This window comes from Neophocaena asiaeorientalis, unplaced genomic scaffold (assembly GCF_003031525.2).
Source record: "Neophocaena asiaeorientalis asiaeorientalis breed wild unplaced genomic scaffold, Neophocaena_asiaeorientalis_V1.1 scaffold280, whole genome shotgun sequence".
Taxonomy (NCBI): domain Eukaryota; kingdom Metazoa; phylum Chordata; class Mammalia; order Artiodactyla; family Phocoenidae; genus Neophocaena; species Neophocaena asiaeorientalis.
The window spans coordinates 6,281,664-6,294,300 of NW_020185321.1; the positions used below are offsets into that span (position 1 = coordinate 6,281,664).

The following is a 12,637-nucleotide window of genomic DNA, read 5'->3' on the forward strand; positions in this document are numbered from 1 at the left end:
AAAAAAAAAAAAAAAAAAGTTGTATGTGCATTTTCAACTGTGCCAGATCTGCACCACTAACCCTTGTGTTGTTCAAGGGTCAACTGTAAAATTCAGAGTGCCCAAAAGGGATAAAGAATCCTGGACAAATCAAGGACAAAACCATCATATAAGTCAGGTGTCTCACAGCATTCAGCAACTGAGAATAAAAACACTCTCAGTGGGGCCCTTCTTTCAGACACTCAGGTAACTGTGCTTACCTACTGAGAGCAGGTGGCTATAGGTCTCCAGCATCACATCCCGGTACAGGTTTTTCTGATCAAGGTCTAGCTGCTGCCACTCCTCTCTGCTGAAATCTACAGCCACATCCCTGAAGGACACTGATCCCTGTAAGGGCACATTCCTGTTCAGCATGAATAGTTAGTTTTGGGGGATGGAGAGACTATATTTAGGAATATGGAACTTAGGTTTTGTTGTTATTAATTTACCTCCTCTTTTTAAAAACTCACCCCCCATTTCCCTAACATTTTATTATGAAATTTTACAAATATACAGAAAATTTTAAATAATTGTGTAGTGAAAACCTATATAACCACCACTTAGAATCTATCCCTAACAATTTACTCTACTTGTCTTGCCACACATTTACCCATCCTTTTACCCATCCATCAATCCATATTACTTTTTTGCTCATTTCAAAGTAAACTACAGATGCCAGTACACTTCCTCCTAAATACTTCAGAATGCAAATCATTAAGTAGAGTATAACATTTTTTTACCTTTTTTAGGTAAGCTTTACATACAATGAAATGCACAAGTCCTCAGTACCATTTGAAGTTTTGACAAGTGCATACACCTGTGTAATCCAGGAACTTTTTAAAAAATGGTATTGCATATAGGGTGTATATTAAATATCTAGTTTTACATAATATTTTATGGAAGAAAGAAAGCCAGTAAAGAATTTCTGCTATTGTTCTATACTATGGTCAGTCAATTACTCGTTTTTCAAAACTGAAGATTGAAATAGGCTCTCTTGTAGTTTTCTAGCAACTGGATGAATGACCTGTGATACAATTTCTGAGCAATTTAGGACCAGCCATTATGCTAGCCCTGGGAACACAAATATGAATTATTTATGTTTCTAATCTTCTAGCAACTTAAAAGACTTGGAAAATAAACAAGACCTATGTTTTAAAAGTAAAGTAAAAGAAGACACAAGTTCACTAAAGTGTCAAAAAGTAAATCTCTATGTGGAACACACTGAGGTCCCCAAAAAGGAAAAACACATTCCACATGGGTGTGTAAGTTTATTATTAGTTGAGGAATTTAAGTTGGAAGATGAGAAGTATAACACAGAACGGGGAAGTGAGGAAGGTCATTTCCCAGAAAAGACAAGCAAAGGTGTGGATATAGGAAAATACATGATGAGTTTGGAGAATAGCAAATAGCTCTATGTAAATGAAGAGAAGTCTGCATGACAAGCCAGGAAGGTGGTTATGGGAAAAACAGTTTGCTCATAGAACAAGTATGAATTTTCCATTTTAAATAAAGATAATTAAGGTAGTCAGATTTATATTAAACATTTTTTTTGTATAAGACCTGTATTGCAGAATAACCAAATAAATGATGAGGAACAGTTCCTTACAAAATGATTTCTGGCTAATAAATGAAGAAGTTAGGATAGAATTAGAATACCATCATCTCATAACTCCTAATGAAATAATGAGTTTAGACAATAATCATTAAGGGTTGCTCAACTGTTTCAGGTGAAAGGCTGAAGAGAAGTTTAAAATGCATGACTCAGCTAGTAACAATGGCATCCACTCATCAATTTTAACATCACAAAAAGAGAGATAACCATGTATTATGTGCCTCCTGACATGATATAGTAATTAATTTCATACCACCCATTTTTAAGTACTTTTACAAAATATAAAGAAAAATACAACCTGAATCTCATTAAGCCTCCAGATCCAACAAATCATTCATAGGTAATATGAAGTATAGAGGAATATGTTGAACAATATCAAGACCAAAACATGAGCTAAATCCAGAAGGCAGAAAATGGCCTGTTTCTTCAAAAAATAAATTACAACAGAAAAAATATGAAGGAGAATCTTTTCTTTATTAAAAGAGACTTCAGAGTCATACTAACCAAATGCAACTTGTGGACCATGTCTGGCTCTTAATTAAAGCAAACCAACATTAAAAAGATATTTATGGCATGTTTCAAATTCAAATAATAACTGGGTATCAGATGATACCTAGGAATTATTGATATTATGTTTTAGGTGTGATAATGGCTTAATGGTTATGTCAAACAAAAATGAAGAAAAAAAGAATTCTCATCTTTTAGAGATATACATCAAAGTAGTCACAGATAAAATGGTTTTGGGGATTTACTTTAAAATAATATAGCAGCTGGGAAGGGGGGTAGTTTTAGACAATATAAGAATGACAGAATGTTGATCACTAATAAAGCTGAGTGATAGGTACAATAGATACATGGGCTCCTTATACTATTCTCTTTACTCTTGAATACATTTACATTTTTTTCATAGCAAAATGTTTTTTAAAAAGCATGATCTTCCATATTAAAAAATCTAATCTGGAAATGCATAATTGAAGGAATGGCTATTTCCACCTGGAGTCAAACACTTAAAAAAGGGATCTATAGGGACCTGAACAGCCCACACTCAGTAAATTATAGAAATAATAGACAGGGTATTATCAATGATATAGAAAAACAAACAACAGGATCTAATCAATATTTATAGAATACTCTAACCAACAACAGCAGAATACACATTCTTTTCAAGCATCCATAGAACAATGACCAAGACAGACCATATCCTAGGCTGTGAAATAAATCTCAACTGGAAAGAAATGAAATAATATGAAGTATATTCTCTGAAAATAATGGAATCAAACTAAAACTCAATAACAGAAAGACAACAGAAAAATCTCCAAAGGAATTATATTAGAAAACAGTAACAAAAGCTATCTGGAAAGTCTGGAAATATCTGGAAGTTAATCAACACACTTCTAAATAACCTATAAGTCAAAGAGGAATCCTCAAAAGAAATCTAGAAAATACATAGAACTGAAAAAAAGTGAAAATACAATGTATCATTGGGATGCTGAAAGGGAAATTTATAGAAAAGGGGAAACAAATGATCCAAGTAAAAAATGGGCAGAGAATCTGAATAAGACATTTTTCCAAAGAAAATATACAGATTGCCAACAGATAATGAAAACGTGCTCAACGTCACTAATGATCAGGGTAATACAAGTCAAATTCACAATGAGATATCACCTTACACCTGTCAGAATGTAACAACAACAAAAAAACCCCACAAACCCAAGAAATAATAAGTGCTGGCAAAGATGTGGAGAAAAGGGAATCCTTGTGCACTACTGGAAGAATGTCAATTGGTGCAACCACTATGGAAAATAATATGGAAGCTCTTCAAAAAATTAAAAATAGAACTGCCATATGATCCAGCAATTCCATATCTAAGTATTTATCCAAAAGAAATGAAAATGTTAACTTGAATAAATATACACACCCCCACGTTCACTGCAGCATTATCCACAATGGCCAAGACATGAAAGCGACCTAAGTGTCCAATGATGGGTGAATGGATAAAGAAAATGTGGTATTTATATATGCATTGGAACATTATTCAGCCATAAAAAAGAAGGAAATCTTGCCATTCTCAACAGCATGGATGGACCTCGAGGGCATTATGCTAAGTGAAATAAGTCAAAGAAGGACAAATACCGCATGATCTCACTTTATGTGGAATGTAATAAAACCAGCAACTGAAGTCATAGATATAGAGAATACACTGGTGGTTGCCAGAAGCAGGGGGCGGGTGATGGGTAAAATGGGTGAAGGTGGTCAAAAGTATAAACTTCCAGGTATAAAATAAGTCACGGGGACGTAATGCACAGCATAGTAACTATAACTATAGTTAATACTGGATTGTATATTTGAAACTTGCTAAGAGAGAGAGATCTTGAAGGTTCTCAACACAAGAGAAAATATTTGTAACTATGTGTAGTGATGAATGAGAACTAGATTTATCGTGGTGATAATTTCACAATATATACAAATATTGAATAATGTTGTATACCTGAAAATAATATGTTATACGTCAAGTACACATCAATTTTTTAAAAAAGGAAAGGGGAAAGGTCTCAAGTCAATAATCTAAATTCCTACCTCAAGAAACTAGAAAAAGAAAAGCAAAATAAACAAAGCAAGCAGAAAGAAGAAAATAATAGAAAACAGGTATCAAGGAAATTGAAAAAAAAAAACACAAAAAACCAGAGAAAAATCAATAAAACACAATGTAGTTATTGTGAAAAAAATCAATAAAATTCATAAATCTTGCTGACTGACCTAGTAGTCAACCAGACTGACAAAGATAAAAAGATACAAATTACCAATGTCAGGAATGAATATCGTTACAGATATGGCAGCCATTAAAAGAAAAATAAGGGAATACAAAAATTCTATGCTAATAGAGTCAGCAACTTAGAAGAAATGGACTGATTCCTCAAAAGCCACAACTACCAAAACTCAACAATATGAAATACATAAGTTGATAATCCCATAAACCATTAAATTAAATTAAAATAATAATTTAAAAGCTCCTGGAAAAAAAAGTCTCCAGGCCCAGATAGTTTGTTTTTTTTTTTTTTTGCTGCGCCGTGTAGCATGCAGGATCTTAGCTCCCCAACTAGGGATCGAACCCATGCCCCTTGCAGTGGAAGCAGAGTCTTAACCACTGGATCACCAGGGAAGTCCCGAGATAGTTTTACTAGAGAATTCTACTAAACTTCTAAAGAAGAGTTAGTCTCATTTTTACACAATCCCATCCAGAAATTGAAGAGGAAGCACTTCCCAACTAATTTTTTGGGGCCAGTATTATTACCCTGATACCAAAGCACTACAAAGACAGTACCAAAAAGAAAACTACAGACCAATATCTCTTGAGAACTTAGATGCAAACATCCTAAATGAAATACTGCCAAATTGGATGCAGCAATGAATAAAAAGAATCATGCATCACAATAAATTGGAGTTTATGGGAGAACTCTCTGTACTATATTCTGTATGCCCTTTGAATCTATAATTATTTCAAAATAAATAAAACATTGAAAAAATATATTGAAGAAAGTTTATTCTCATAACAGAGCATTTTGAAATGGGCAAGACCAGAAAATAAGTCACGAGAACCACTGCACAATTCAGGTGAGAGAATACAAATTTCTTACTTATCTAAAGTAAGGCTGTAGTAAGGCTATAGAAGAGATTGATACTAATTATTAAGGAGGTAAAAGTGATACCGAGTGTGAAGGTGAGAAAAAATGACTGATAACTCTCAGTCAACAGTTTTGTGTTGCTGTAGATCCTGAGGTCACAGACGAATTTAAGAACTAGAGGAGGGGGCTGGGGAAAAAGATAAATAATATATTTTGTACATACTAAGATTTAAGTGATAAGACATATATAAGGATGGACTCTAGGCAGGTGGATAGAGAGCTAGTAGGGAGATGATGATTCAGGAGTTAAATATACAGAGCAGGTCACTGAATTCAGGGTAGGGAATGAGCATGCAGGAAGGACAGAACAGAGAAAGTATTAAGGATAAGTATTAAAGATACTTGTGGTTTTTAATGTCTAAAATTATGATGCTTGAAAGATATCTTTTTTTTTTTTTTTGCGGTAGGCGGGCCTCTCACTGTTGTGGCCTCTCCTATTGCAGAGCACAGGCTCCGGATGCGTAGGCTCAGCGGCCGTGGCTCATGGACCCAGCCGCTCTGTGGCATGTGGGATCTTCCCCGACCAGGACACGAACCCGTGTCCCCTGCATCAGCAGGCGGACTCTCAACCATTGCACCACCAGGGAAGCCCGAAAGCTATCTTTTTTATTTCTTCATTTAACTATGTTCAGAGATTACAGTTTGCTTCTTTGTGATGTGTTGATTCTGTTTATGGGGCTTAGAACATTGTCATTTCTTTGAAAATGTTCCTTATATACTTGAAAAGAATACATATACTCTAATTTTTCTCTTTCATACACTTGCATATTCACAACCTACTCACATCAAAACCCTGGCCCCTAAACGCTATGTCATCAAGAATTAAATGGGGAATCAAGAAGATGTCATATTCGTAGCTTTGACTCCGCACCAATTGAGGTTCTTATAAACAATCTGTCCAGGAAAAATCTCCTTACTCAAAGATAACAATAAAAATCTCCTAACGTACAAAAGATACTATAAGCAAAAAGAATGAAAAGAGAGAGATTAAAAGGAACATGCTAGAAATAAATTGCCACACAATAAAACACATTCACCATGAATTCAAGGAATTCACTAAAACAATCAACTACTTAATGAAATAAATAGGGATATGAGTCCAAAGAAGAAATAATGAAAAAACAGGTTAAGAAAATGGTTATTTAAATTTTTGAAAAAAAAAAAGGCAGAACTCAGTAAAGAAGTAAAAAAGAAATAAAAAGTAGCACAGAAATGAAGTTCTCTCTGAAAGCAGTAAAAACATTCAATGAAAACACAAAAAGTGGCAAGAGCAGATTAAGACAAGTAAGCAACATGAAATGGAAATAAGGACTTTTAAAGTAAAATAGAAAAAAAAACAAAAATAGAGTTTAATAAAAATATCCAACAAACAAAAGGATCCTTGAAGTAGTAGTATAGAACTCTTATCATTATTCACAGTACAAATTTAATAGATATTGTCTAAAAGAGTAAAAGATTTAGTTCAAAAAGTTAATGCGATAAGGGTGACACTAAGAGAACTAACCAAACAAAAAAGAATCTAAACCCTTCTAATTACCAGAATGACACAGAAACAAAAGCAAAAAATACAGAGTATACAGTAAAAGATACATAAAAGAAACATCCACATCAGAAGTGTAACATAAAAAGCATCTTTCCACTGCTGTACAGAGAAATGCACAAGGACTCCAAAGGCTGACAGTAAAAGGATAAGCAAAAGGCATATTTGGAATTGCCAACAGAAAGGAAATAACAGCCTCCATCTTAATATCAGACAGAGCTGAATTCTAAGAAAAGATATTAAACAGGACAAGGACACAATCCAAAATGAACTTGAGATGTCATTACTATCACTGCAACAAATTACATAGCATCAAAATTTATAAACAGAAACTATAGGCAATACAGATAGAAATATACTCATGGTGGGAAACTTTAAATAATATCTCTCAGCTCCAGGAGATAAAGAGGAAAAAACAAGCCACATTGTAAAAACCTCCTAACTACATATTTTATTGATAACAAAGTCTATATCTGGAAATATCCTTTTCACGTGACTCTGTAACATTTAGAAATATTAAACATAAAATTTGCACACACACACAAAGTTAACATTCCAAAAGCAGAATAAAATCAATGCAAACAAATCTCTCCAAAGGTGCAATCCTAATTTTATTAAAAGGAGAATTTTTTAAGTAAAAGTCTTAACACCTACAAGTGAAAATGTGGTAAATGGTAATTAAAGATTTGATGGGAAATTTAGTATGTTCCTAGAAATCCACCCTTTCATCTAGATTTTAAATTGAGATAAGTTATTTTTCTAGATTATTTTTGAACATTGCTTTGCTGTGAGTAGTTAATACATTTGATTTCTGAATCTATGCTCATAATTTTCAGTTCTCTTACTGTCATTGATGGGTTTAGACATCAAGGTTAATATGGTAAACAAAATAAAACAAACACCAAAAACAACGTTGGGAATAATTTTAGATATCTTTACATAAAACTTTGTTATAAAGATCAAACTACTCCCAGAATGAATTTCCACCCCCTGGAATTCCTCCTCCTCACCTCACATGAGCTGCCATGTTCCTCTGGAGCCAGGCCCAGGGATTTCTGGTGAGAGGTCCAATTAGCTGGCATGGTCATGCTGGGTCTCAACCTTTATTCTCTCAGGAGCCTAAAGTTTGGTGGACATCTGTAAACTCAAGCAGAGCTGCTAAGAAGAGGTGAGGTGGAATCTGGAGGAAGATCTGACCCAGGGGCTCCCTGGAAAGATAATGTCCACATGGTCAGTCATCACATAAACATCTCCAGTGAACTCCAAGGTGTAGTTCCCTGAGCTAGACACCACAAGGCCGCGGTTCTCAAGCTTGAGCATGCATTCGAATCACCTGGAGGGTTTGTTTAATTACAGTTAAAAATCCCCACACTCCCACCGTTTCTGATTCAGTAGGTCTAGGGTAGGGCCTGTCTCAGACTATTCGGGTTGCTCTAACAAAATACCACAGACTGGGTAGCTTATAAACAACAGAAATTTATTGCTCACTGCTCTGGAAGCTAGGAAGTCCAAGATCAAGTCCATGATCACGTTTCGATGAAGGCTCTCTTCCTGGTTCATAGCCAGCACCTTCTAGCTGTGTCTCCACATGGTGGAAGGGGCTATGAAGCTTTGTGGGGTATCTTTTATAAGAGCACTAATCCCATTCATCAGGGTTCTACTTTCATGATCTAATCATCCCCCAAAGGCCCCATCTTCTAATACCATAATTTTGGGTATAGAATTTCAACATATGAATTTGGGGGGAACAAACATTAAGATCATAGCAGGGCCCAAGAATCTGCATTTCTAACTAGTACCCAGGTGATACTAATGCTACTGTTCCAGGAACCATACTTTGAGAACCAGTGCTATGGAGAACATGAAGTTTAACAAAACCTGTGATAGGTTATTAGTCATGGTAAACTATGGGAAAAAAACATGAGATATGGAGTGACATTACTGAAGATTTGAATTGCAGCTCTGCTACTTTTCGGCTATGAGAAAATGAGTAAGTTATTTTTAGCTTTAGTTTCAAAAATGAGAATGAAAGTGCCTACCTCATAGAGTTACGAAAATGAAATGAGATGATGCTTACAAAATACTCAACACTTCCCTGGAATACAAAAAGCATCCAATAAATATCAGCAATTACTATGCACTATTAGATATTAAAAGTTAATATAAAAAACAATATAATCAAAGCAAGTAAAACAACAGACAATACTGATTTAGGTATGTGACAAAAGTGACATTCAGGGCTTCCCTGGTGGCACAGTGGTTGAGAGTCCGCCTGCCGATGCAGGGGACGCGGGATCATGCCCCGTTCTGGGAGGATCCCACATGCCGCGGAGCGGCTGGGCCTGTGAGCCATGGCCGCTGAGCCTGCGCGTCCGGAGCCTGTGCTCCGCAACGGGAGAGGCCATAGCAGTGAGAGGCCCGCGTATCGGAAAAAAAAAAAAGAAAAAAGTGACATTCAATTGAGTGTACACAAGACATTCATTGCATAAATGGTGCTGACATAACTGGCCTTCCACCTGGAACAAAACAAACTAGATCTCCATTGCACACTATACATTAGACTGAATTCCAACATGAGTAAATATTTTAAGTATATGTATTTTAAAAATCTCAAAGAATATTAAAATAAATTTTAGGAGTATACGTTTGTATAACATTCTGGTGGAGTCAGAGGGATCTTATTGTACATGAGAGAAAACCCAGAAACTATAAAAGAAAAACTAAATATTTCTGATTCGATATTTCCTAATTATATGTTAAAATACACCTTAAAAATAAAAATGAAGATATATATACATAAAAGTTTCAATATGTGATGACAGGTTATCCTTATTGTTAAAAAAAAAAAATCTAGCAATCAAGTGGAAAAAAAATAAAAGCCCAGGGGAAAAAAAAGACAAAGGACATGAAAATTCACAGAAAAGTAAATTTAGATGGCAATTAACCCAAAAGGTGCCAACATTACTGACGGGAAAGTGCATTCGACCAATCAGACATAATTTTCCCTCAGAACTGTAAAAACTTTCTTTTAAATGCTGGAAAGCATTTTGGAAAATGAGCTCTTTTATAAATTGCTGGTGGGTGCTTAAATTGCTATAATATCTTTTGAGTTATTTAGTTATATCTATTATTGAAAATACACATAACTGCTCCTAATAATATTTCCAAATATATAAAGCAGAAACTGGTTGAAGGAAGGGCAAGAGGATAAATAACTTTTCCAGTGTGAGTTTACCTTTCTCGGTAATTAATTAAGCAGACAAAATAATATATATAATGCAATCTATATGAAACAATACAATACAATTAATAAAGAATACAATTGTTTTTATGTAATAGATGTGACATTTATGAAAACTGACCCTGAACTGGGCCATAAGCAATTTTTACACTCGAGCGTCACCCAGAGGCATTATTTGAAATAGAGAATGCCCTTCTAAATAATTCATGGATCAAAGAAAACATTAACTGAAATTCAAAAAACAAAAACCCAAACACTGAAATGGGAGCAATAAAGAAAATGCTTGTGAGTATTTAAAAAGCAAGCTCATCACAGACCCCATAGATTCCCCATGCTGACGCCCCAGGCCCTATCACTGACCACAGACTCCCATCACTGGGCCCCCAAATTCCAATCACTCATCTCAAAGATATTCACCATTGCCCAGGACCCCATCACTGACCTCTCTCTGACACCCACTAACGGACGCCACAGACCCCACCCCCCACCACTGAATCCCCAAACCACCATCACTAAATCCACGGACAAGCCTTCCATCATTGACCCCACAGAATTCCTAATTAAGAGCAAGCAAAATCACCTCAGAGACCTCTCGGCATTAACGTATGAAGAAGCTCCTGACACAAGCAGCAAATACACCTCCCAGAGCCACTTCCGCTTCCAGTCGGGCCTCTAGCACCTGACGGACTGTTGGTATTGCGCATGCTCTGAATTACCCTGGAAGCCGCATTCCGCCAACAGTCAACACGGCGAAGAGACTTTGTTAGGGACCTTGCGCAGTTTCCCTGAGAGGCGCTGTTGGGCAGAGAACATGGCTGCACCCAGTGTGCTTCTGCGCGCGGGCCGCCATCTTGGAAGCGTATCCGTTCCGTACAGCGAAGGAAGAGGCCTCCTGTGCGTTTTTAGAGCGACGCAGGGGTTGCTACAGAGCATGTGGGAGTGTGGCCCTGGACTAGGTGGGCTTCCGGGAGGAGGAAGGTTGGAGATGGGGTTCCGAACTCCATGTTATGTTTAGAAAAACCTAAATTGCCCCTCAGGAATCAGCACCACGCGGAGAGCAATTACCTGCTTGGAGAAACCACCAGGAATGTGGAGGGCCAGAAAGAAAAATGTCACCAAGGGAGAAGGACAAACGTCTTATGTACCAAGACTGGATCCTGGGAGAAACCAGCAAAATCAGGGTGCTACAATCCACTTTTCGGAGAATGGAGAGGTCCGCCCCTGGACAAAAACACTTGGCAACAGAGAAATGTCAGAATGGGCAATCCGCTGCAGGCAAGGTGGTACAGCCCTTAACGTGAGAAAGAACTGGGGGAAATAGGGTAGAACTCAGAGTAGTCCTATCCTTTCCAGAGAGATACAGCCCTTCTAAAGGGCTGGTGGGGCGAATGGAGACTTGATAAATCCCCATTAATCTTCGTTAGCCTTCACGTTAACTACTGCAAGTAAAACAATAGTAGGCAGCAATAATAAAAAATAATAACAGTTTTTAAGATGGTCAACATGTGACTAAAAGCACTTAAGGAAAACTGCTATTTTTATTTATTTGTAAATTAAAATCTAAGTAATAACAATGTCCTTACTATATAAATGAAGCGTTAAGTCCAGTCTGACTGCTCCCTTAGCTTCTCCTATATGGAAATTCTGGAGCAGCTAACACTCTCCCTGCTACCATAACACAAGTCCGTGTGCTGACGCACAGTGAGGCCACACAATACCAAAACGTCAGAGTTTGGAACAGAGAAAAGGTTACTGCAGGGCCGTGCAAGGAGATAGGTGGCTCATGCCTTTAAAAACACCCCAAACTCTCTAAAAGCTTTCAGCAAAGCCCTTTTATAGGATAGGTGAAGGAGGGGCATGCTTAGTTGTTGGAAGCTTCTTGGTGTCAGATCCTCTGTTCTTGAGATGAGGTCAAAGTCAGGTAACGATGTTCCTGTAAATCTCCACCAAACAAACGTTACTCTCTGTTCTGACAAGAAAGGGAAAGGTCCCAAGGCACAACTTTCAGCCTTCGGGGTCCAGGCCTGGCTAAGAGAAGGGGGTCCCTGTGTGTGTGTGGGGGGGGGGAAGTTACCCTGCCCTGGAGTGTTCGTCCAGCACCCAGTCTGGGTCCTCCCGCCAGTGCCCAGGCCTGGCTGAAGAGGCAGTTCTCAGTTGGTGGCTCCCTCAGGGCGAGCTCCTCAGACCCTGTCTAGCTGCTGTCATCGCTGAGGGAGCCAGGCCCCCAGGACCCAGCTGGCCCTCAGGCCGCCCTAACAGTGGGGGCCAGGTCCCACAGACCGTCTCCCATGCAGACTGCCTGTGCCATTAGGTCGCAGAGGCAGGGACGCAGGAGAGGTTCGCCACCACCTCAGGGTCTGGGCCCGGCCAGTGGGTGGTCTTGGCAAGGGCTCTGGAGCCCTGTAGGACACAGCCCCAGCCTGTTCCCTGGGCCCCCCAACTCACCTGCCAGCTCGAGGCCAGATGAGCTGGAAGGCGCCCGGCAGAGGACCTGGATTTCCCTCTTACCCCACTCTCCACCTGACGACCCCGACTCCCCCAAC

The 12,637-nt window shown here is 37.9% G+C and overlaps 1 protein-coding gene across 4 annotated transcripts in view; it reads right to left on the bottom strand.

The window, feature by feature from the left end:
- Positions 1 to 10,762, bottom strand: part of LOC112392230 (zinc finger protein 585A) — a 33,037-nt gene extending 22,275 nt beyond the window's left edge. For 2 of the 4 annotated variants that reach the window (XM_024733827.1, XM_024733824.1), the window contains exons 1-4: positions 10,675 to 10,752; positions 8,893 to 8,948; positions 7,864 to 8,061; positions 240 to 366 (exon numbers count right to left, since the gene is read on the bottom strand). In XM_024733827.1, the coding sequence (XP_024589595.1) occupies positions 240 to 366; positions 7,864 to 7,941 (205 nt within the window). In that variant the 5' untranslated portion in view covers positions 7,942 to 8,061; positions 8,893 to 8,948; positions 10,675 to 10,752. Of the gene's footprint in view, positions 1 to 239; positions 367 to 7,863; positions 8,062 to 8,892; positions 8,949 to 10,674 lie in introns of all 4 variants that reach the window. The other 2 variants (XM_024733825.1, XM_024733826.1) reach the window with 2 other exon arrangements.
- Between the last annotated feature and the right edge of the window lie 1,875 nt (positions 10,763 to 12,637).